This window comes from Clarias gariepinus, chromosome 11, assembly GCF_024256425.1.
Source record: "Clarias gariepinus isolate MV-2021 ecotype Netherlands chromosome 11, CGAR_prim_01v2, whole genome shotgun sequence".
Lineage (NCBI taxonomy): Eukaryota > Metazoa > Chordata > Actinopteri > Siluriformes > Clariidae > Clarias > Clarias gariepinus.
The window spans coordinates 16,658,148-16,684,355 of NC_071110.1; the positions used below are offsets into that span (position 1 = coordinate 16,658,148).

Genomic DNA, 26,208 nt, shown 5'->3' on the forward strand with positions numbered 1-26,208 from the left:
GACTAGATTCAATTCAAATGGGGTATTAGGGGAGAAATGTTGTTTATATTATAGTCAATTAACTGGTTTTCTATTGCTGAATTGGATCAGTGTGTTGATATTTCTTTCTGCTCTGCTTTTCTGTGCTTATGTTCTCCAGGCCAAGTTGATCGTGCCCAACAGCACGGCAGGGCTGATCATCGGTAAAGGTGGTGCTACGGTAAAGGCAGTTATGGAGCAGTCAGGTGCATGGGTCCAGCTCTCACAGAAACCAGAAGGTATCAACCTGCAAGAGCGCGTTGTCACCATCAGTGGGGAACCTGAGCAAAACCGCAAGGCTGTGGAGATAATAGTACAGAAAATCCAGGAGGACCCACAGAGCAGCAGCTGCCTTAACATCAGCTACTCCAATGTCACAGGCCCTGTGGCCAACTCCAACCCAACAGGCTCACCGTATGCTAATTCTGCAGAGGTGATGCCTGCTGCAGCTGCTGCAGCTGCTGCCACAGCCTCCAGCCTCTTGGGGCAGGCCAGTCTGGCAGGGGTGGGTGCCTTTCCTGCCGCTGCCATGTCCAGCTTCTCAGGAAATGACCTCCTGGCCATTACATCAGCTCTTAACACATTGGCTAGCTATGGATATAACACCAATTCCCTGGGTCTGGGGCTCAATCCAGCTGCTGCCTCAGGGGTTCTAGCAGCTGTAGCAGCAAGTGCAAACCCTGCTGCCGCTGCAGCAGCCAATCTGCTGGCCTCATACGCCAACGACGCCTCCACCAGTACCGGCCACCCTGCCACTGGCCTGGGAGGATTTACACTAGGCTCGCTGGCTGCTGCCACCGGGGCTACTAATGGTTATCTAAGCGCAGCTTCCCCACTAGTAGCAAGTTCATTACTGGCCACCGAGAAGCTGGCTGAGGGTGCAAAGGATGTAGTGGAGATTGCTGTACCTGAGAACCTGGTGGGAGCTATCTTGGGCAAAGGTGGCAAGACGCTTGTGGAGTACCAGGAACTGACGGGAGCCCGAATCCAGATCTCAAAAAAGGGAGAGTTTGTTCCTGGCACTAGGAACCGAAAAGTCACCATTACGGGATCACCCGCTGCCACACAGGCCGCTCAGTATCTCATCAGCCAGCGAATCACATACGAGCAGGGTGTGAGGGCCACCAATCCGCAGAAGGTGGGCTAAAACAGGGAGAAAGAAGGAGTGGGGGATGGATGGAAAGATACAGAGAAAGAGAAAGGAGGGCAATTTTTTGAAGGAAATCATCCACTACGTGCTATGTGCATATTTCAGTATTAAAAAAAGAAGGAAAATAGTCCACCTTGCAAGAAAAGGAATGAGTAAAAATATGAAAACCAAGAAAAAACATGTAAAATGTATATATGGGTTTATTTCTTAAGTTTTCATCTTTCAGGATTTTTTATTGGTTGAAAATTTGGTTTAGCTTTTTTTCAGTTTTTCTTTTTTGTTTATTTTTTTCTGGACAGTGGTGAATGGTATTTCAGACTGGCATGCTTGCTGCAGCTCCCAGCAGGTGGTGGGTTTGGGGGAGAACAGGGTGGAGCAGTTGGACATGAGCCTACCTGGAATCAGCCCTGTACCCATTGCCAGTTCCTTCCTAGATGACAAGATTATTATTTTTTTAAGTCCTCAGTTTAATTTCCTACCCCATGTCCTTATATGTGGGCCTGATGAGACAGAAAGCAAGTGCTTGGGTTTTAGACTTAAAGCAGATTTCTAATGTGGTCAATGGTACGCAGTGCCACCATACCCGTTGTCCAAGTCCTCGTAAGTCCTAACCAGCACAATCCCTGCAGGGCAGGCTGGGATTGGGGAAGTTAGAGGAAGCTGATTAGGGTCTCTCCTTCTAGCTACTTTCTAAAAAAAAAACAAAACTGGAGTCCTTGTTAAACCAGGTGCATGCCATGCAATGCTATTGAACATTTAGCTAGCATAAGGGATGTTTGTAGATCTGGTTGGGGACACAGGCTAAGCATAATGCACCTACTTGGATCAAGTTAGTACCAGAGCAAACAGACAATGTGGCGATATGCATCTGGTATTAATCTAAATATTATTATTATTAGTAGTAGTTATACTTTTATTACAAAAATCCTCACCATTGATATTATTTATTAATATAATTTTACCCATCAGGACTGAGGTGTTTTTTTTTAATTAATCTGTGAATTCAGGTTGACATGAATGTAAAGACAATATTTTGGATTTAGTTTTTTATTTAAGTGAATTGAATAGTATGTCACAGTGTAATATATGTCTTATTTAATGTCCAGTGACAACTGCACCGTCGGCACCATCAGAGAGAATAGGAGCAGGTATAATGTACTGTACGTTAAAATTAATACATGGAACACACACACATGCACACACACTTAGGCACATACATTGAAAAAAGGGAACCATGTCTGACTTAAGGGTAGACAAATCAGAGAAACTAGACAATTCACATATCAACATGTCTAATGATTTAAAAACAAAAAAAAGTAGACTATTGCACAAGTTCAAGGGAGTGTACTGATAAACAGAACAAACTTATTCATGAGATCAAATCCCTTATGTCTTGAAATCCAATATAACATTGTATACTTTATTAGAAAATGTGGTGCAATCTTATATTTAATTTCAATAAGCTAAGTGACGAAATCTGCTCAAGTCAGTTGTCACTGGCCGTGGACACATTGTGTAGATGTATCATATATCAAACAAAAATATGTCTCTTTGTGGACAAATACTACTGAACAACTACAAACATGAACAAATCTTTAGTTCTGATGAGCACAGGGATGGCATTTTGTTTAAGTTATTCCTCTATTAATGACTCCAACTTCATGGTGGCATGAAGATTAAAAACAAAAACCTTAAGGTTAAGGGTTGTCTTATGGGTTGCGTTATTAGCTATCCATGTCCTAAACAGCGGGTACCATTAGTTTTGGACACTCTTTTGAGCTTATAAACCCTCTCTGTACTCATCAGAACTACTTATGTGCTGCTAACCAGTCCTATAGACATGCATACTTTTGTTGATAGAATACACTGAATTTCGTCTTAATGCACTGTGAAGTGTGGAGGCCGTGCTCGAAGGCCCAGAAATCAAGGTTCTATGTCAGAAAAAAAAAATCGGAAGGTGGATTCTTTTTTTTTTTTTTCAAGACGTGTAGGTTGTCAGAAGAAAACAGTTTAGGACAGTCTGGTTTGCTACACACAGAAAACATCTAACTAATAACGAAGAACCAGTATCTTTGGGTACCAAATTGCTACTATATCAGACTTTCAGTTCCCAGCCTTCCTCTAATGTACCGCCGGCATTCATGGTGCCTGCTCCGATATTTAATGTTGATGATGGGAAGAAAATTCCTTGTCCAACTTAAATGACCCATGGTCATTGTGGTTCCATTCCAAAAAAATGTAATTGAAGTTCATCCGAAAGGAGATTTTCAAGCATTTCAGAATGACCTTTCACTTTGCCAATGGCCTGGAGGAACAAAAGAAGCAGAAACACAAATAGAGACCCAGAGCAGCATCTAGACAGCAGTGTGCTCTCTCTTCACTGACTAAACATAGAATTGTCTTCCTCACAATTTCTCAATTTGGAACGCCAGGGAGAGTAAATCTGAACCGATTGGTAAGGAGACTTCTTTATTCCCATCTAACACCATCAACCTTTCCTCACCTCTTCTCAACCCCTCTTTACTTCCGTGCACCTCCCATTTTGACACATCAACCCAAAGACCCCCTTCTCTCACATCTCTCCATGGGTGGCAATGTCTGGTGCTAAAGTGCATGTTTGCTTGCCCTTTCACAAAACAATGACTCGACAGAAGAGATGTGGCTTAGGTGTTGCTGTGTAGAGAGGAACTGCTTGCACTACACTTCAATGCAGGGCCCCGCTTTAAAAAAGAGACTGTGTGTAGCGCCCTAGTTGGAAGATATGTTGGGGTTTATTTTACGATTGAGGTAAATGCAGTTAGCGTAAAGCCTTTAGGAGAAGCTATGGCTTCAGCTTGCAAGGAAATAGTTTCGCATCTTGTTAAACACACTAATGACACCAGTTACTATTAATGCTACTATCAGCTGCAGAAGACAGTAGTATTAATGTTTTCCAAATGACTGAAGGCAATGATGATTTGAGGCTGCCATATTTTCTAGTGAAGAGTGTCGAAACCTGGAGTGCCTCCGCATTTTAGAGTGCATCTGAGTCCCACACGTGGAATTATACTATATACATGCATACAAACGAACCAGACTCATGTCACACATCATGAACATGACAAAAACACACATGCACCCAGAAGCGCACTTACCCAAACACTGACATTTTATCGCAGGAAAATCGAGGATAAGGAGGATTCATTCATTTTAATTACAGAGAAAAATTTGTTTAGTAACATTAAGAAAAGCAAGATATTACTGTGAACTTTTAATGTGAACACTAAGAACAGGTGCCATCATAGTGTGCCTAGGAGCAGCTTCCTGTTTGTGTTTTTTCTTTTTTTTGTCTCCTTTTATTTCAGTACTTAAAATGCATATTATGGGGTAGGGGCACGTCTGCATTTTTTCAGTTGTTAGTAACTGGGGAACTAGATAAAATGTGATCAGTACTGGAAGCAATATACGTAGTAGCATGTCGTCCTGTCTCGTCTTTTATTCTGTCTGTGTAGGAGCTTTCGATTTACCTAGGTGTTGAGTAGGTTTGCGTATTTAATATTTTTTAAGTTGTGAAGATGCTGCTATTGAATAAGTGACGTACTAAAATTTAAGATAAACATATCTGGTCAGTCGTTTAGCAAGGTGTGCTAGTTCTAAGAGGTGTAATAAATGCTACATGATAAGATAATTGCTATATTAAACAGAATACATGAACGTGCCAAAATAGATCTTTACAGATTCAGCAACTGTAAATGTGTGAATTAAACACCACTAGCTACAAGCAGACTTACTTTTATAAGTTAAAAAAAAAAATGTGAAAAGTGCCAAACAAACCACAGTTAAGGTATAACTAGCAAAGTGGCCGTTTTTTAAAACTAGTAGGAACAAAATAGATGTTAGTGCTATTAAGTTAAAGGTTTTCAGCCCCTCATGAACTAATACGAGAGGAAAGTATGATGAGGGAATCATCTTGCTCACCTGACAAATGCATTTAGTGCCATGTGGCCATTAATGCTACATCACTGGGGATAGAAGACTGCCATAGACATAGGCTAGCATGAGTTTAATACGTTATCAGCATTCTTAATACAGCCTTTTCTAGTACTAAAAATGTATTTTGTGAAAATAGATGTTATCTTTTTTTGCACGTCTATATTGCATGATATCAAAAAGTAATGTGTGGATTTAAAAAAAAAAAACAAAAGATGAAAATCATACAAAAAAAAGAAAGAAAACTCATTAGGCAATGTGCGTTCATTTTGAGGACAAATCTTTGCATGCCAACACTAAGAGCATTGGAGTTTTACTTTTCACACTCTGATCTGTTTTTTTAGTTCTGCAAAGTCTAAACTGAGAAGTTTATTTTTTTTGTCCATCTGCAGGAACCAAAATCATTCATACATAATCATTGTGCATTTATTTTTGTTTGCAATTTTGAAGTATAACAATATTTTACAAGAAAGATGTCCAGATGTGGTTGTGATTTTTTTTAGGAGAGCTAAAGCAACCTAATTAAAATTGGGTTTAAAACTATTGTTTTCTTTCTCACTGCAACTGAGGTCTTGTCCTTGAATGTACTCACCACTGCATAACTTTGCATATCACTTTCAATCATGACTTTTAAAGCATGATGTGTTTTTGTATATTGTGTGCCAATACTAACATCTTTTTAGGCTACATTACACCCAGTGCTTTTTTTTTCTATTTTTGCCACATTATGACTCACATTGTGCTCACACCCATGATTTTGATGATACGCACTTTAACCTTTTCGCCCAAATTTGAAATGACAGTGAACGAGTTGTGAAATCTTATCACCTGAGCCCTCTGTCTCTGCTGTTCAGATTTTGTGACTTCCAACCCCCCAAAAAGCTAGTCCGCAAAGTGATTGTTTTGAATGACGGACTAGCCTCTAAACTCTGGCTATCTCCATTAGTAAATGATAAATATTGAGCCTTTTGAGTTCGTTGTCAAGGTGCCACAAAGTCATTGCCACAATTTAGTTAAATTAATAAAAAAAATTATAAAAACATTAATTTTTAAAAAAAATATTTGAACAAAACAAAGAAGGAAAAAGTGGACAACTTCTCTAGTAAGTCCATTCCAGTATCCGATCAAATCATTGCACTGCATCCAGCTTTGAGTATGACATTTTGTAAAGTATAACTGAAAGTTTTTTGCCTCTATGCCTTGAGCAGCTTTATGTGTGAACAAGTTGTGGCACTTCTCTGTTGGTGCTCTTGCACAAACGAGGCTCGTGTTTTATGTCATGTTAATAAGTTTGGCGGTTGTCTCACATGCAGTAAAGATTAGTGCAAATTTATGGTTTATTCAATGTTGAAAAGGTCATTGCTTTTTAATGCGGGCATTTTGCTAGAGCATTGCACTTTTCCAACTCCAATCGGGCCCCACCTGTCTCTCTAAAACAAACCCTGGGGTCACTCTTCTGCTTGTAACCATCAAAGCACCAGCAACGTTAGAACACATTTGTCATATCACTGTTCTTTTCTCTCTATTTAATTTACCTGTTTTTGTTTGTATGACACTCTCTAACCTAGACCAAGTATAACAAAAATGTCATTCATATGTATCCTGTTTACTCTCCCTTTCCCCCTTTTGCACTTTTCACTGCCCCCCTTTTTCCAACCACTACCCACACTTCTGCCGAACCTCTCCCTCACACCCTCCCAGACTTTCTCCTGAGTGCCAAATGACAACAGTACCATTCCAAACGTTTTGAGTTCTCTTGTATGTTGGACATCCATCGGACGCACCCATGAAGCCAGCATGTTACTCCATAACATGATGTCAGTCATGACGCCTCAACATTACCCCCCCCCCCCCAAAAAAAAAAAAAAAAAAAAAACCCAAAAAAAATGCAACCACTAAAAAGTGAGATCTGGAATAACACGGTAAAAGGCTGGCTACCTCTCATAAACTGCTTTTCCTAATTCTCTGCCATCTCTTCAAACTCCAGGACATCACTGATTGTGTGCCATAATGTTGGGAGCACTTGTCACTCTCCTCACCCCCAAGTCTCTCCATTTTTTCAATGGGAAACATTAAACCAACAACAAAAATATCATTTCGATGACAGCTTTTTTTCTTTAACATAGAAACATGCTCAGAAAAAAAAAAACTGAGGAGTGTAAACATCAGCTGCGCAGCCATCTTCTGTCTTCTGAACTTTGAACTTTTCACCCCTCATGAACTTTATTGACCTTCTTCCTTCCCTTCTGTGTTCATCAACTGTTTGGACTTAAAATCTCCATTCCATCTCCAAACCTTTTAGAGACTGTGCAATTATAGCTGATCTCATTGGATTTCTTTCTCTCTTTTTTTTCTTTTTGTTAAACTCATCATTGGGGACAATTCTCAGAGTTAAAAAATAAAAGCAAATGAAAAACAAAAACAGAAAAAAAAACTATTAAAAAAAGATCCCAATTGCTTCTCCACAACTTAATTTCATTTATTTTCATTGTAAATATTTTTTGTCAAATTTTGTTGAACTGTAACCAGAAGAGCGTTCAACAGAATGGGGCTGGCAGCATAAAATCGGTTTTGTGGAGTGCTTTAGGTGGCATAGGATAGATATACAGATGAATTTGTTTAAAATTAAAAGAGCATGCTCTAGAAACATTCATAATTCTCATTGTAAAAGGGACAGTTTATGTAGAATATTGAAGGTTTCTTTAAAAATGTACGCACACGAAATATTATATTAGCGCTTTCAATCATTAATAATAGCTGCTGATTTAAAAGAGTTCATTTAAGAATTTAATAAGAGATTTCTCGTCCATTTAACTGTCACTTTTTTGCTGAGATTCAAGCTTTGCTTGTATTTCACATCTAGCTAGTTTGTGGTTTATCATCTACAAAAACTGCTTTGCATATCAATCATAACAAGTACGGTTCATATCAGTCCATATCAAAAACATTTCTCGCATTTTAAACTCATAGTTTCAACATGTTTTGCACTACTAACAGTTATTTCACATTGAACGAGCAGGTTTTACTCCTGAATTGATAGTAGGTGTACATATCAGATGTGTTGAGTGCAAACTGTGTCCATTAGATGTGTTTGATAGGAGCATGAGTTTTTACATGTCCTGTTTTTTTTTTGCAGGAAAAAAAAGATCGACCATTTCCATGAATCATAACCGAGCTTCGTGCTCCACATCTAATGTTTCTATGCTGCCAGCTTTCTTTTCTGATAACCCTTCATGAACTTATTTATTTTCAAACTACTCTACATTATTAATAAATGACAACAACTAGAAAAAAAAGGGAAATGACTGGAAAGATGAATTACTGTTTTGTTTTTAGTATTTTAGTGGTTTATTTTAACACCATTCATTAACTGACTTAAAGAAAAGTATTGAATATTTAATGTAATTGTAGCATTGTGTTTGTAAAAATAGTGAGTTGTGTTTCTTGAATTGTGGATTACCAGTGAAGTCAGCAATTTAGTGCTAATATATATTAAGTCGTTTTTTAAGGTTTTTTTTTTTCCGACAGCAACAACAGTCATTATAAATGTTCATTTTAGCATCACCTGTCTTCTGTTGTCTTATTCTTCACCTCCCACAACACTCAAACTCATCAAGTAACACATTGCAAGTTTGTGCCTGAAACCATGTGCTCGGTCTTGGAGGGACCATGATGCATGATTGTGTGTATGAGAGTATGAGTGTGTGTGTGTGAGAGAGAGAGAAAGAGAGAGAATGAATGAAACTGATGGCCATGGACGGATGGATGGATGGATGGACGGATGGATGGATGGATGTTCTGTCCTCTGTTCACAAAAGCTAAAATCTGTAGGGTTTCCATTTACCAATGGAACCTGCTGATATTATAGCTAAAACCCATCCTGTGAGCCTAGCTGATTTTGATCGTCCATAACCTCCCGTTTCCCGACCACTCTCCACCACTACCTTCTCCCCTCCAACTCATTCCCTGCCACACACTTCACACCATGTGATGTTCTCATCGATAACATATTACTCGACCAAATCCACCTTAACACTGTTCCCATGAGGAGGTGGTTGCCAGTCAACCTTCCTCCCCTCATAATTCGCCACCATCTTTTGTCGGCTGCCAGGGGCCAGGTCCAACTTGACAATGAAAAAATAAACAGAAAAAAAGTAATTTAAAAAAGAAATTTAAATCCAGAGCAGTGATTCTCAGGGTGTCTACTTTGATCTACCTTTTTTTTTGTGATTTGACAGAATCACAATCCAGCTCTCCCTCATGCTTTCTAAAGAGCCCAAAGACAATTACAATGTATGATTGCTTATCAAGTCTTCGAATGATAAGAATGATATGCACCCATCTAAAGGAGCAAAGCAGAATGCTGTAATGTTTACAACCTTACCGAGACCAACGCTGTTGAAAGAATGTGTAGAAATTAAAGGCAAATCTTTAATAAGGAGGAAAAGAAAAGAAATCCAAAATGACTTCATTTTAAATGATTATTTCTTTGTGACATGGAGTAATGTAATTATGAATTTTGAAACATTGCATGTTACTATTTTTTGCAATGTCAACTTTTTGAAATGTTAGAATGGATGGTACAGTGTAAAGCTAGAGCTACATTTAGTTGCTAATAATAAAATCCATTGGTGTCAGTGTTTGTCACCTAATTTGAAAAAAGATACTGGATGAATATCAGAGAATGTGATTGCTACTGTAAAGGTTTAACTTACACAGTATTTGTACATGGTGAAGCTGAAAATAACAATATAATATTATCAGGGAAGAATAAATAAATTAATGACCTAGGGTGCATAAGTCCTTTACAAAATACCAACAAGAGGTAAGTTACTTTAAGGAAAAAAAAAAAAAAACCTATATGACTTTTAATGTGGTAGTAGTATGGGAATACATTCGCAGAAATGAATATAGTTGTGGGGAGGACAAAAACACTATCAGCATTGTGCACAGAATATACTAGGACTAGCGGACTAGGTTGGGTTGTATATTATATAAAAGGCTTAAGGTGGAGTTGCATGTTGTGCCAGTTTGCTTTCTAAACCACCTTCACTATACTCATTACTAACTGCTCTGTTCCACAATTTCCGGTCAAATATATACAGAGTACTTGGATTCAATTGGAGAAGGTAAATATTGTGCAATAACTATAATGTATGTGATTCTCCTGCTCATTTCCATCTACTCGCACTTCTTGTCCACCAATCCATCCTGTCAGTAAAAGCCACCATCACTTCCCTGACATGTCTCCCAAGCCGACATGCTGTATATGATCATTCTGATTGCTTCACTCAGTGACTTTAAGCCATGTCCTCATGTTGGTTTCGAACCCAATGATCTGCTGTGGAGACTCCAGGGAAATTCACAGCATGATGTAAAATCTGTCTCACAAAACTAATCATGAAGTAAAGAAGTACCTCCAGTGTTCAGAGAAAGGGCTGTTAAAGGTTGTACCAGTTGTATAAAAGTTGTATGATTCCTAAACAACGTTTTTGGGAAGTAGGTTTTCCTAGAGCACACACACACACACACACACACACACACACAGTTATTTTTCGCTGGTAGCTAAAGTAATAATAAGTCAACATGGTACATTAAATACATTTTACAATGTATATAAATACAAAAATACTAGGGGATCTACAATCGAGTGATGTCAAATCCATTAACACATTAATTTCTGTAGAATAATTATCTTTCTGCTGAAATTAGAGAACTAATCCGAGGCAAGTTGGAGCTCCTTTGTTTCTGATGTAGCCAATCTTATAAATTGTGCACCTTTTTTCCAGCCTGAGGCCACACTGATTTCCCTCCTCCTACTCGGCTTTTCCTTTCTTTCTCATTCTTCATCTAAGAATGTCTAAGCCCAGCTGTTGCACAGAGTACAGTACCTAGCTTTCCCACTGCCCTCCCCTTAGAGGTGGGGTGAGAGGAGACACGATTATGCTCTCAGCCTTCATAAATCCCCAGGGCTGGAAATCAGGCCTGTGGAACATATACAAAGATCTCCTGACTCTGATCCAGAGCATTTTTACAGAAGCTCTTTTTTTCCACCTTCTGTTTCCCGAACTAAACATAAAATGTAGTAATATTTTTTGTTAAAAAAGCAAATTGGTACTTTTAAAGAGAGAGAAATGTAAAAACAAAACGGTTCTCATGTGTGATATATAAGAAAGAATTTTTGAGCACTCATAAATTTACATTTTATTTTATAAGACTTTTGGACACTTTTAAATTCATCCAAAGGTTTAACCTGAAGTACTAATTCTTACAAAAATGGTTGTTGGTATGTGCAATGCAAATGACAGAGTTGAAGTAAAAAAAATATATTTAAACAAATGCACTTAATTAAACTACAAATGACCCCAAAATATGGTTACAGGAAAAATTCAGTTTGCATCATGAACAAAGGAAATCTCTAAAATCTCTGAACTTTCTGAACTTTCAAAGCTTGTCTGAACCAAAAAATGTGTGTGGATGCTTTTCCTTCCTAGCATTTTACTGTATATGCAATTCAAAATTCTTTTGTAGCTCACCTAATTTAAAGATCACTAAGAGATCAATAAGTGCTTTAATGTCATTATGTGTTTTATTTGACACTATTTATATAAAATGATATTAGAATTACTGTAGGCACTGGTTACAGATGGTGTATCTATAAACTTGGAAAGGACCTTTTTTACTTGATTAGCAATAAGAGTAAATAATTCAAAAGCTCCAGTTAAAAAAAAATCCTAAATTAAAAAAACAATAAAAAAAATCAGTATTAAATAAAAAAAAATGTATTACATCTAAACATGAAGATGTCTTTATCTGAGCTTGAGCAGTACCAATAAAACTGTGATCTAAGCTACTGTAGCTAAATACTGTGCTTGAATAATAGTTGGTGTTTTAGAAAATAAAACACTGTCCTACAACTTCAACTGGAAAAAGAAAAGATCCCCGGCTTCCAAGGCTCCGAGCTTCATTCCCGCAAAAGATTCATCACTATAAATAACTTATTTTTTTTACGATTAAATTGTCACCAATAATTATTGGTATGCAGTCTAGATCGTTTATCGAGCTCTACATCTAAACAACCAAAGTAAACTTTGTGCCACAGAGGAGTAGCTGGTCTGGCACACACACATAGTACACACACACACACATAAGGAGATGATGGTCTGAAAGCCTGGAATTTCATTTCATTTGATTTTAACACATGCCACTGTTTGGCAAGCATTTGTTTAACAAGTGATCTCGATACTATACATTTACAGTTTTTAAACACAAGCCTGAGGAATATCACTATTTGTTTCTCAATGACCAAACTAGCTGTTTATCAGTAATCATTAAGCTGATCTGAAACGATGCTTCAGTTTCATTATTAACAGGTAAACACTGGAAGTGATTGTAATAGTTTTATATGTTTTTGAGTTTCTTGCTGTTGTGATATTTCTAACAAATGAAGCTGACAAATTATACTTGTGTTTATTCAGAGTAAAAAAAATCAACTTTTAAAAATTTAAGAAAGTTTTATTCTATGTACATAAGAAAGAAAGAAATTAAGAACATTTGGAAATTGCAATGCAAAACTGTGATTTTAAAACACTGTAGCGTGTACAGTGATTTCTTTTATCAATTTTATGGTACTGATATGTTCTGCATTACTGCAGTTGTTTTTTTCTGTTCTTGAGCATATGCTTTAATAAATACATTTTTACAGCATCCTGTCAGAAATTAAGCACTTTTTGAAAAATTATGTCATGTTATTTCCAAATTGTTGATTTATTACCAAGTGTAGGTGCAAGAAGCTTCAATTAGGATCACTGTGACTAAAAAAGATTCACCATCTGTAATTTTCCTTTTTGTCCTACTTGAACACCCATGTGGCGTGTGAGCGAGTTACATGGTAGAATTATGATCAGTGACAGAAATGTGTGACAATGAATATGTGTGCTAGGAGGCCTCACTGTGACTGAGCTGAGAAATCTCTACTACTCTGTCAGTTTTCTTCCCAAGTCTGAGAGTTAAATATTGACCACTTTCTCTGTATTTCCTTTGGCTTTCTTCCTGTAAGATATAGCACTGTTCAAATACAGATAAATAAATAAATAAATAAATAAATAAATAATAATAATAATAATAATATGAAAAAGATAATAAAGCTAAATTGAAAAGTGGGAAAAAATGGAATACAAAAACTAAAATGTGATTATTTATAATATTTATCAGCAATTAAATATGAGGGGTGCTCAAGTCAAACTGGGACTTTTCATTGTCCAGAATAACAGAACACTGTACTGTAAAAACTACCCTTATTTCTCTATATATTCCCCATCTACTCTAATAAACATATATACATGTCATTGTCACTGCTGAAACTCTGGCCTCCAAGGAGCTCCTTATGGCACTTTACTTTAAAGGGAAAAATGGCCTGGTTTAATAAGCAAAGATGACGTTTTTGCAGGACGATGCACAACCTCATACTCGACCTGCACCACAAGCACATTAAAAAAAAAGTCCTGCACAATCAAATGTCCAGTTTAACGTTAATAAACCAGTTTAAAGTTTTTACAGTATGTACAGTAACACTCAGATTGTGCTTATCTTGAAGATTTAAACAATTAAAGGCTGATTCAAAAACTAGCCTAAGGCCAGAATATAGACAAACAAGCTCAATGACTACGCTCAGTCTATAAATAGGCTTATATTTAATAGGAATCTTTAACAACCTAGCAACAGTTCCATAACCCTACAAATGATAAGCACTTGATAGGGATTCGACTCCCTCAGTAGGCCATTCAGACTGCTCTCAGGCAGAATGCTCCTGCCCGCTCACTGTCTAGTGACTGCCCAGCTGCTGCAGTGACACACAGACAGGACTGCTTTAATACTGATGGGAGACATCCATCTTTTAAGTAAAGCCCCGGGAGAAAACCTAACATGCTCTGACCTTTCTGAGGAACGCCATTACAGCCTTGTGAAAGACCATAGAAGGAAGAGTTTGTAGGGTGCTGATGTCTTAATGGAAGAGAGGACCCTTACTAGATCCTCAGGGTGCACAGATAAGGAGCCAGATTATCTGAAAGTGTGAGTGTGTGTACAAACAGTACTAGTGCTCTACAAACATTTGATGTATTTTATGCAACTGACTAGAGGACTATCACAAACATTAACAATTTACTCTGAAAAAATGAATGAATAAATAAAGTCTTACTAAATATGTCAGAATGTGACAAAAAAGACAAAGTAACATGAAGATCTCCACAAAATTGCTCGTAATATGACGTGATTTTAGTATCAAGCTGATTTAACACGTTGCAAATGTGTGACTGCGACTCAGTCTTTAGATCAAGAATATATTTAAATTCTTTTCAATCCAAAAGAAGCAATGCCACGTCTAATTAGCCTACATGCCTTTTCCAACATAATTTTAGCAACAGCTAACACCTGAAGGTTAAATCCAACAGTGTTGCAGGGAGAATATAAAAAGTGTTTTTTTTTTAATGACCCATTTTCTGCCAGCTCTTCCCTGATTATCTAGTCCACCCAAGAGTACGAAGAGGACATGAAGACGTCACTGCATCAGAGAGGGAAAGGTATTTGTGTGTGTGTGTGTGTGTGTGTGTGTGTGTGTGTGTTTGTGACCCTTAGGCAGATGGCACACAGCAGGCCTGGCAGAATCTGAGTTGGTCCACCTCGATGGGTCATGCAGCTCATCTCCACCATACTGAACCCTGATCTCCAGCAAAACGAGCCTCTCCTGGATGGATTTATGTTGAAGCATTGCCTGGGTCAGGAGTAAACAAACATGTTAGTAGATCTAGGAAAACCAAGTAGATCGAAGATCTAGGAAAATATGCACTGTTGTTGTTTGGTTATCAGACCAAAAGTCAGTCTAGGATGTTTTGAGTTTCCTAAAACGTTGCAGAACTAAGCTACTGTACGCATGAAATAATAAAATGAGCAATTCACTCTAACTCTTCCCTTCGCTTACAATTCTATTAAGTTTCCAATGATTTTAAAGCTTGCTTCTTTGTTCTTCATACACACACACACACACACACACACACACACACATTAAATAAATAAATAAATAAATAAAATGTAACGTTGGTGCATCAAGGTCCTGATCTCATTAGAAATCCATCAAAAGAGCGAAGCAAAGACGGCAAATTTCACTTAATTTCATTTTATATTACGAGTATTAATCCTGCATTTCTACAGGCAAAAAAAACCCTTTAAGGCTTACTCTAGAGTTCTTTTAGCCGTAGAGAGACAAACAGAAGTGCTAACTCCACACATAGGATTTCACTCAAACTAAACTGTTGCCATTTTTTTTTTTATGATTTTTGCAGCTCGAATAATGTTGACATGACAACACAACAAACAGGCTAATAACAACTAATATCCAATATTCTAATATCTAATAGGTTACTATCTGACAACTCTCCACTACAATACACTTCATTTTTATTATTATTTAAAGAATTTGTGGGAATAAAAATACGAATAAAATCATTGGTGCTATTCAGTTTCAACAATAAAATGAATTATTGGGGTCTTCTTTGTGTGGTGCCTGGAGCAGGATGATGAATGAGAGGCAGCGTCCCTGCACAGCTTTAGTCTCAAATCACATACAGAAAGGTGGGCAAGGCAACAATGGGGGCAAAAATGGCATTGCGGTTGTCATGGAGACTAGCAGGAAAGGGGCTGCTTTCATAGCATATGTTGGAATTGACTTGTCTGTAAGCGCATAGCAACAGTAGCATCAGCCTCCCCCTCCACACATACACACACACACACACACACACACACACACACACACACAAAGAGAGAGAGAGAGAGAGAATTCAACTAGAAAATCATTTGGTGATCTGGAATGTGAGTGTCACAGAGTCAATCAACTTCATTTCTGGGTTGGAACATATGACATGTATGAGGTCTGAACAAGTCAAGGCCAAACATTTTGCGCTCACTTCTTTTTGCATCAGCTAGTAAACAGGAAGCGTGTCCGCGCTGTGTCAAAGCATTAGTATGCAATTAAGTAACTGGTGCGTCACTCCAAAGTGCCTTCACGCCACATGATGGAAATTCTCAGCTTTTATGTGACAAGAACGCCATCACAATCATTACGCACCATCATTACATTCACAAACATGCATCTTATACACAGTATAATTACATAAAGAGCAGAAACACAAAACGAAGGCCATGCGAGGATGCTGTTTCGCTCACTATGAAAACAAAAAGTGGTTCCTTTGATGTTTTAATGAGGGAACGCTTGCTTATATCCAGTGAATGCGACTCCACAGTCCTTGGCAAGTCTACGTTGCCATGGTAACACACCATCCACCCCCCTGAATGCCGCAGGCCGAAAGAAAGAGAGAGAGAGAGAGAGAGAGAGAGAGAGAGAAAGAGAGAAATGTGAAAGAGTGAGAGCTTTACAGCATACAGCAAGGAAAGATTGCTGCAGTGAAAGAGGGGGGTGGTGGAGGAGGTAGAGGAGGGGGGGAAGGGTTGGATGCTGCACAAATGAGAAATTTATCTCACACACACACACACACACACACACACACACACACACACACACACACCCCTCCAAACGTTATCGTTTGCATCAGTTGGGGCGCATGGGGCTCGAGTCTGCTCTGCAGTCTGGACACGTCTCTCCCAAACTTCAGACTGCATTCAATTATTTATCTGCCAGGCAGTGAGCGTTGTTCCAGCGTCTCATCTCATTGATGGTACAGCGGCACCCCACAATTTAAAACAAAACACCTTGCCACATCCTCAATGCTGGCCAGGTGAATAATGGAGGTGAGGAAACCCAGCATCCTGTTAGTCTGTGTGTCCACATGGTGTCAAAGTCTTTCATTATTTAATCAGAGCATATACAAAGCAGCAAACACATGCATCAATACTATAGAGATATCACATGTCAATAAAACAATGAAGCATGTGCCGTTTATTATAATTAAGAGTATAGGTGTTTATTAGAATACCCCATGAGCATTTATATTGTTTTCATGCCTTCGGTGAAAAGACAAAGGTTTATAAAATATTTATATATCATTTTGCAATAAAACACTTCAAATGAAGTTTTCCTTCCAAATTCAGCTTGAGATGATGTTCATACTAGAGTGCATATTTCTTCCCTCACTCACTCAGTGAGGCAAAAAAAAAAAAAAAAAAAAAGTACGACAGGATGGAGCTGAAACTGATGTTGCGGTGAAAAAGATTCCACTGTGCCTGAACAACTAGAGAAGGTTTTAAATCAGCAGGCATCAGATGCTCAGTGCTCATTAGAAAACATGGCCATACCTCAGTGCAGAACTCACAGCAAACCTCCAGCGATCGCACCAGTGGTGAAAGCTGTGGGAGCGAGCAACGCTGCCACCTATCGTACACACTGAGCACGGCACAACTGCAGCAGCACATCTGTGGAGGAAACCTCGTCTCCAGCAAATGCTGGAAATGTTGAGATCAACATCATCGACATGCAAGTTTAGCCATAAAAACGGTAAAATATTAACACAAATCTTACCCTTCGCACCTCGTGCTACAATTTTTTTGTTGTTGTGGATTATTGGATATTTACAACCGTGTCGGGTCAAGATCACACATCAGTAGACTACCATTTTCACATCCACCTGAGTGCTGAAGTACACCCTGTGGTTTCTGGGAGATATAACCCTGTTTTACAAAGACAGAAATCCAAAAGACTAAAAATGAACTGCAGGAACACCAGATTTTTTTTTTATTATTATTTTATTTATAATAATAATAATAATAATAATAATAATACAAGAGGGATTTTTATACACTATGATGTCATAGTACTTGGACCCTAATACTCTATATGTTTGAAACACAAATTCTGTTTGTTTGGTGGCTCGAAGGTACAGGTATGCCATAGGCAGCATCACCACCAACTCCACAACATCACAGCTTTCCTCGCCAAATATAACAGTACAGTGACATCAGGCCGAGCTCACAGCTACTGAATCTCTGGATCAGACTGCGGAGTGTCAGCGTATATGCCTCAGGTATCTGGTAATGGTAGCATGCAGGCATCAGGATCAACACATGGGCAGAGCCCTGGGTAAACCTATAATAATAATAATAATAATAATAATAAAAAATCATAAGGCTAAACATACTTTATCAGCTAACACCTTTTATCTGAGGTGCTTTTTGTTCATTTGTGATTTCTGAGGCTGGTAACTCTAAACGAACTTCTCCTCTGCAGCTGGGGTAAGTTTTGGTCCTGCTTTCCTGGGATGGTCTTCGTGAGAGCAGTTTCATCATGGTGCTTGATGGGTTTGGCAAATGCACTTGACAATACTGTTCTTGCAAGAACTATTCGAGAACAGCTGACCTTCACGTGTTAAAACAACAACTGACTCTTGTTTTTGTTACTTATTTACCTAATGCCATGTGTTATTTCATAGTTTTCAAAAAATTCAGTATTGTTGTAGAATGTAGGAAATAAATCCAAATTTGTGCCCAGACTGTATAATGTTTGGCCCGTTCTATTATCCTTCTACACTGTGAGTTTTAGAGTTAACCAGAATCCATTTATATGGTAAAGATAAATAGATAGAGTACTTTATTAAGCCCCAAGAGAAATTAGATTGTTACAGCAACTGAGGCCCGGATCATCAAAAATAAACGTGGTATGCAAAGAAAAAGTAGTACTTTTCAAAGTGGGAGTCAGGGGTCTATTTTTAATTGAGGAAATCACAAAACATGTTGTATCTACATCAATGTTGTATTCATGATCTAGCTCTAATAATAGTGTTTGTTTTAATTCTATTATAAACTACTATAACAACTAAAAGAAATTACAGGATGATAAGACTATTAGACATGAACGACAATCCTGGCCGAGGAGCCCACTGCAGTAGTTTCTGTAAACATTCAGTTTCCTGATCCTTGAAACTCGGTGGGTAACTTGGTTCCAACTTGTGGAGGAGACACATCTGTCTGTAGGGAACTGTACACACAATAATTTACGAACACCACATGCCCATATAGTCCTGACCTTGCTCCAAGCCATTTTCACATGTTTAAGCCAAAAAAGGGGTTTCTGGGGGGGCCAGTGTTTTAGACATGAACCATGCAGTCTGATCATGGCTGCGGCAGACTGAGAAAACGTTTGAGCTTGATGCTATCCAAGCGCTAGTGAAACACTGGGATAAGTGCATTAGTGTAACAGGGGATTACACAAGTACTGTATAATAATTGTTCTATTAATCTGCACAGTGAAAAGTCCCGGTTTGACTTGAATACCCCACATATAACAAATAGGTAACACAGAATAACACCGAATATTATTGTATTAGAATACATTTAAAATGTGGGCTGTGACTTGTGATTTCTTTTTCACACTTAAAGAGGGTCCTGACTGCAAAAAGTTTAAGACTCATTGTCCTAAATGCTTGAGGCACTAAGACATGCTCCTACATGCACCTCAAACTTGGCATTTAATGGGGTAATGGAGACGATGTGTTGGAAATAATGACAGTGAACTTTTAAAATGGTAGTGGCATGAATGCACGGGTACTTTAGGGATTGTGACATTAGTGCAGGAAGCTGTTACCTTCTCCACTAATGCAAAAGCACCAGAGATCAAGGCTGTGATTCCCTGCTACTTCCCACATTAGCAAATGGAGTTATGTAGCATATAATCCAACACAGCAATTGCTTCTCATTTCATGACTGGTGCTATTTGTGCTTTTTAGTGCAGTCAGCTAAATAACACGGTTATCAACAAATATCCTAAACACAATATGATGAGAAACATAAACCTTAATAATTAGCTGAACATTTAATTACAGTATGGGTGGGAATTAGGTGTCTTCATTTATGAAATCAAATTATTTATTTTTTTTTGGTTAATGCATTATTGTACAGGAAAATTTTGTTTAGGAAAAAAGTAATATTAGCAGCAATATTGCAAGAACTGTTTTCTTCCTACCAGCATTTACAGCTGGCAAATGTGTTTGTCCAGCTGTTTGTCCAGTTCAGCCTGTATTTTGGCAGCTGGCCTCTGGTCACACTAAGCTGGATGTTTCACCCAGATATAAAATAACACAATTTATGACATCTAAATGACATTATAATTCGAAAAGGATGGGTAAATATTGAGAAACCAAGCAGTTAGTTCTAGGGTTCATATAAAAAATATAAAGTACAGGCATTTCTGAAGACAAATAAATTAAACACGATTACTGTTAAAAATATTAAATTAGAATTCATCGACCCAAATGATGGCGTAGCAATGAAAAATCTTGAACGCTTACGTTGTATAGAACTAAACTAATAATAAATTTTACTATCACTATTGTCAAGTTACTGTGTGATGTCTGTTTTTACTATATTTTCAAGTTCAGTGGTGAAATTCACCAAGCACTTTATTAGCAACAAGCATACACTCATTCATTTATGCAATTATCTAATCAGCCAATTGTGTGGCATCAGTGCAATGGTCAAAATTAGACACAAACCACCACCTTCAGCCATAAGAATGAGGTAAAAAAAAATGTGATTTGACTGTGGCATGATGGCTAGCACCAGATGGGAGGGTTTGAGTATTTCTGTAACTTCTGTAAATCTCCTGGGATTTTCACACGCAACAGTCTTGAGAGTTTACTTAGAATGGTGCAAAATCTTTTTTTTTTTTTTTTTTACTTCCAGTGAGCACCAGCCCTGCCAACAGAAACGTCTTGTTGAGAGAGGTTAACAGAGAATGTCCAGACATGTTCAAGATGACAGGAAGACTACAGTAAGTTAAATGGCAAGTGGTACATGTCAAAATAACATCCACATAAATGCCAGGACCCAAGGTTTCCCAGCAGAACATTGTCCAGAACGTCACACTCCTTTGTCAGCTTGCTTTCTTTCCACAGTGCATCCCGGTGCCATCTCTTTCCCAGATACTATACGTGACGCACATACACCCAGTCAGCCACATGATGTAATAGAGGATGTGTCTCATCAGACCAGGCCACCTTCTTCCATTGCTCCATAGTCCAGTTCTGGTGATTACATGCCAATTGTAGGTGCATTCAGCAGTGGTCCGCTGCTACTCAGAAAGTTACAATGCATCGCATAGACCAACACTTTTCTATCTCAGCCAGCCTTAAATGTTTCAGTAATTCGTGCTACAGTAGCTCTTCTGTGTTATCGGACCACACAGGCTACCCTTCACCTCCCATGAACGTTTAAAAGTCTTGAGCACCCATCATTCTGTTGCCAGTTACATTTTTGATAGGTACTACTCACCCAACACATGGATAACACCACAAGACCTATTGTTTTGGTGAGTGTCTGATCCAGTCGTCTAGACATCACAATTTGGACCTTATCAATGCTGCTCAGATCTTTAAACTTGCCCTTTTTTTTTGGTTCATTGTTTGGTGTATATACAATGTGGCCCAAAGGTCTGGATTCATAGAGATTTTTCCTTATACAAAATCTTACATTTTTCTTTTAAATTCAGACCCAAGTACATGATTTTCATAAACAACCCCTGGCAGAAAGAATGGAATTACCACTCTTCGAAAGTGTTTATTCAATTATTTGATTGTGTAAAAAAACTAATTATTGACATGGCACATAACTATTTTCATTTAACATTCCAACCCTCTGGTTTTAAGAAAAACCTAAAAAAAAAAAAAAAAAAGAAGTAAAGAAGTAAAGAAAAAAAACGAGTAAATTGCAACTGTTTTTGCAGATCAAGTATGAAAAATCTAAAATCACTCAATTCTGGGGTTTGTAAACATGACAGGATTCTTTACATAGAGAAGCCTGTGCTTAATTTTACAGCAAATGCAGACTTTTGGGCCAAAATATGATTTAAGATTAAACATGTTTTCTTCTGCATGACACATTTTAGTATTTGTTAATGCCACACTGAGAAACATAAAAAGATGCAATATACTATTTATAAATGTTTCAGCTTTTATACAGTTTGCTGTAATATGAATTACAGTTGTCGACAACATTTATGACATAAAAGCCTAAAAATGGTTACCATAATGACACATAACCTTTAATGAACAGTTACTCGTCTTGTGCCTTTTTCTTCTTCTTTTTCTTTTTCACAGAGCTCTCAGGGTCACCAAAGGACACTTCCATTGGTTCCTGTTTGGCTATCAAACTGGCATCAGTAGCAACCTCGTCCATAATCTCTTTTTCTTTTTTAATCTTCTTTTTCTTTTTCCTCTCTGCTGTACCATCTTCCTGGTCTGGCTCAGGGACTTGCAGCTCATAAGTTATTTCTTCCTGTTTAATATGGGCCACTTCAATATTCTCCTCTTTGCTGTGCTTCTCCTTCTTCTTTTTCTTCTTCCTACTTTGGCCTTCAGTGTTTTCAGGTTCCAGCTTTGCTTTCTTTGGTGATAAAAGAGAGGTCGAGGTGGCACTCTGAAACACATGAGCAGGCATGGAGCTACCGAAGGGCTGGAAGCGCTGCTTCAGGCCTGGTGGGAAGCTCGGAGCAGGGGCTGCTGGCACTGGAATAGGGTTCTGATTACCACTACAGTCCCCATAACTTTCACTGATACTAAGGATTCCAGCAAACCCAGAAACACAAGGAGTGTCATTTTGCTTTTTACCACAGGAGGTGAGAAGACGAAGGTCAGTAGGGCCTGAACGGTTTGCAAGAACACTGTAGATCTGAACAGATGCATCAGAAGACTGGATCATCTCCATTCCCGATAAGGACACTTTCATATCTGTCAGTCTGAAAAGGAGATGGAGTAAACTCATGAAATGCCTTTACTTAGATCACAATGAACCACCAGATGTTCGTTTTTTTTAATTCTAGGCACTTAACTTGAGGGGCCAGACTTGTTAAAAAATATTGGGCATAATTTACACAGACACCCATCTAGGAACTAGGGTTAGTGTAACTAGGGTTCGTGGAGGCAAATGGTACCACTGTATTCCTTTTTCTTTCTACAACCATAGTAGGACCTCACACACACACTACAGGCAATTTGGGAACGCCAACTAGCCTAATCTACATTTCTTTGAACTGTGGGAGGAAACCTACCAAGCACAAGGGTTGATTACATAAACACAGTCTCAAATACGTGTTTGTAAAGCATGACCAGTGAGGGTGATCAGTATATATAGTCATCTGGACACACATTTACTTAAAAAAAAATATATATATATATATATATATATATATATATATATAGAGAGAGAGAGAGAGAGAGAGAGTAGGCGCAGTGGTAGCTCAGAGGGCTAAAGCACTGAGTTACTGATCGGAAGATCGACGGTTCGACCCCCAGCTCCACCAGGTTGCCACTGTGGGGCCCTTAAACAAGGCCCCTAATTAGATGACAATCATTAAAAAAACTACAATTAATGTAAAAATATTTAACCCCAACACATTGCAATATTAACCAAAAATAAACCATGTGGCTCCAATAAACAGTCAAAAGAGATCCCATCTCACAGTGAAATAAAAAGCTTAATAATCAAACAGCTGGACTGAGTTCATAAACATCCATCTTTAAAATCTTCTCCTGGATGCAGACAGTGTGAAAAGTCTTTACGTAGAGGACATGAGGGGAAGTTACATTGGTGTATTTTAAGCTGTTTTCCTCACCTGCTGGGGTTGAAGCGAGCTGGAGCTTTAATGAGCCACAGCTCCGTGTTTTCTCCTCTCTCTAACACACTCTTCTCACTGCAGCTGTACTGAAGAGGCACAAAGTCTGCAGGACACTCGTATCTACAAGCTGGAAAGAATTGTGAAATGAGAAACTCCTTCAGAAGTAAACACTGTGCACCAGAAGTCTGTCCTGCACTCACCTCTCTTATCAGTATTATCACTGTCCCCTGAACCGGCCGAAGATCTGTTCTGCGACATACTGAAGCAGCAGGACGTTAACAATATGACAAGACAAAAGAGGAAATTAGAAACCTATCATTTAAATTTAAATGTACATAAAAGTAACAACATCGAGGCAGGAGAAGCACATGGTGTTACAACGAACTTTGACCCGGAAGCTCTCAACGCTTCAACCAATCGAGTAAAAACACAAAAAAGTATTAGATTTTTCTTGGTTTTTAGTTTATTACATTTTAAATTGTATAATTTAAAGGCTTTTTAGAATTATATATATATATAAATATTGTTTGATATTTTTCGATTGTATATTTTTTTTTCATGTATGTGTTTAATTTTTTCCATCTTGTCCACTAGAGGGAGCACGAATGCAAGTTTGTAGGCTTCTGTGCGATAAAAAAAAATTAACCAAATTATCAAATATTGTTTGTAACCTTTATTTAAAATCCTAGTTATCGAATAATTTTATAAAGTTAACACTTTATACAGTTTACCTTTACATGTGTATATGACTAGTCCATCCATCCATCCATCCAGGAACCTCCATATTTCAACTAGGGAAGGGGAGGCTTAGTCCCAAGTGTGTATTTATTAGCATTTTACAACCTCAGGTTAACATTCATACACACATTCACACCTTTCAGCCAATTAGGAATTCCGGTTCCCCTAATCTGCATGTCTTTGGACTGTGGGAGGAAACCGGAGTACCCCACTGAAACCGAGGAATGGAGCCTGGATCCTGGAGGTGCAAGGCGACAGTGCTAACCACCAAGCCACCATGCAGCCATACTCCTAGTACATTGCGTATAACCACTATACTGTATACTAAGTAATGCAGGAAAAGAACTGTCTAGGTAATGATATCTTAGTTCTATCTCAGTACATGCATTAGATTTATTTATTGTGAAGGCAACCAGTTAGATGTCAATGCATAGGCGGATCAAACGCAGCTGGAAAGGCTGATAAAATAGCAGAAAGGAACATTACTCTGCTGCACCATGTAGATGGTATTCTCTTACTCCACTATGTTTATTTTTCCAAGTTTGTGGCTGATTTGACACTGTGGGAAAACTCACCATGCAGCATATTTGCTTGGACCTCCCTAAAACTTAGGGCTCCTCTGTCATGATCATATTCTTGATCTACAGATGCTTCCTCTTGGCGAGTATTTCTACAGAAAGAGGAAGTAGGTCATGTGTAAAGGGTATACGATATTTAGTTCAAGTTGTTTGAAGTCAAGTTGACCTAATATTATGAGGGAAATAATTTCATTTTAGATTATTATTATAATTTTTTTTTACATTTGGTTTGTAAACTGTAAGCAGTTGAAGCAATATATAATAATGTTTTCTAAATTATGTTTACCGAATTGGCATGGTGGCTAAGTGGTTAGCACTGTCACTTCACACCTCCAGGGTTGGGTGTTTGAATCTAGCCGTTTCTGCGTGCATAGAGTATATATGTTCTTTATGTGCTTGGTGGGTTTCCTCTGGATTGCAATGAGTGCCCGCATGCAATGTAGACTGATTGGCCTGTCCAACCCTAACTATCTGCTCATGGTGCATCTGAAATATGGTTTATTTTTTAAAATTTTTATTAATTTATTATATCTTTGTAAACTACTTCGTAGCTTAGTCACATAGTAAGCACTCTATTAATTACACTGGGCCTACTCTGAAGCTGCATGCTATTTTAAAGGTCACTGGGTCAGTAACTGACTGTAACCCATCTTATGCACAACTGGTCAGCCTTTATCTACTGACACAACAGGGCTAATGCTAACCAGTTATTATTTAAATGGTAGATTATTCTTGGAACATCAGAGAAACCATAGTGTTATTGTGTGTAGTAATGGTAGGAGAGATTTTAACTCCCAGAGATGGACCTTTTGGTGACTCCAGATGTACATTGTTTACTCACAAAACTATGCTTTCTTATACAGTTTACTGAATGATTCACACTAACAATAATATGCCTAATTATCAATAGCTAAATGGTGCTGTGTATATTTACTGCTCACTTTATTAAACACAATTAAGATATTGTATCCTGTTGCATTGTGCACTTTTTATTGTATTGTACACTGTTAAAAAAAATCCCACAATTCTTTGGGCCTATTACTTAAAGACTTCTCCTTGAAAGAGTTCTGTGAAATCTTGAAACCCTGAGTAGGAGAAGTGCATTGGGACTGGGATTCCATGGGACCATCGTCAGTGTTGCT

General features: G+C 38.1%; 2 protein-coding genes across 2 annotated transcripts in view; one reads left to right on the forward strand and one right to left on the reverse strand.

Annotated features, from left to right (window-relative positions):
* The window catches only part of nova2 (NOVA alternative splicing regulator 2), a 44,431-nt gene extending 35,730 nt beyond the window's left edge, over positions 1-8,701 (forward strand). The window contains exon 4 of the mRNA XM_053507151.1: positions 140-8,701. Within this exon, the coding sequence (XP_053363126.1) occupies positions 140-1,165 (1,026 nt within the window). The 3' untranslated portion in view covers positions 1,166-8,701. The remainder of the gene's footprint in view (positions 1-139) is intronic.
* Positions 8,702-21,669: 12,968 nt separating this feature from the next.
* polr1g (RNA polymerase I subunit G) lies at positions 21,670-24,129 on the reverse strand. Its single transcript, XM_053507914.1, has 3 exons — positions 23,951-24,129; positions 23,748-23,877; positions 21,670-22,871 (listed from the first exon to the last, which is right to left on the reverse strand). The coding sequence occupies exons 1-3, from the start codon at positions 24,006-24,008 to the stop codon at positions 22,190-22,192; spliced, it is 870 nt and encodes a 289-aa protein (XP_053363889.1). The 5' UTR covers positions 24,009-24,129; the 3' UTR covers positions 21,670-22,189.
* Positions 24,130-26,208: the final 2,079 nt, after the last annotated feature.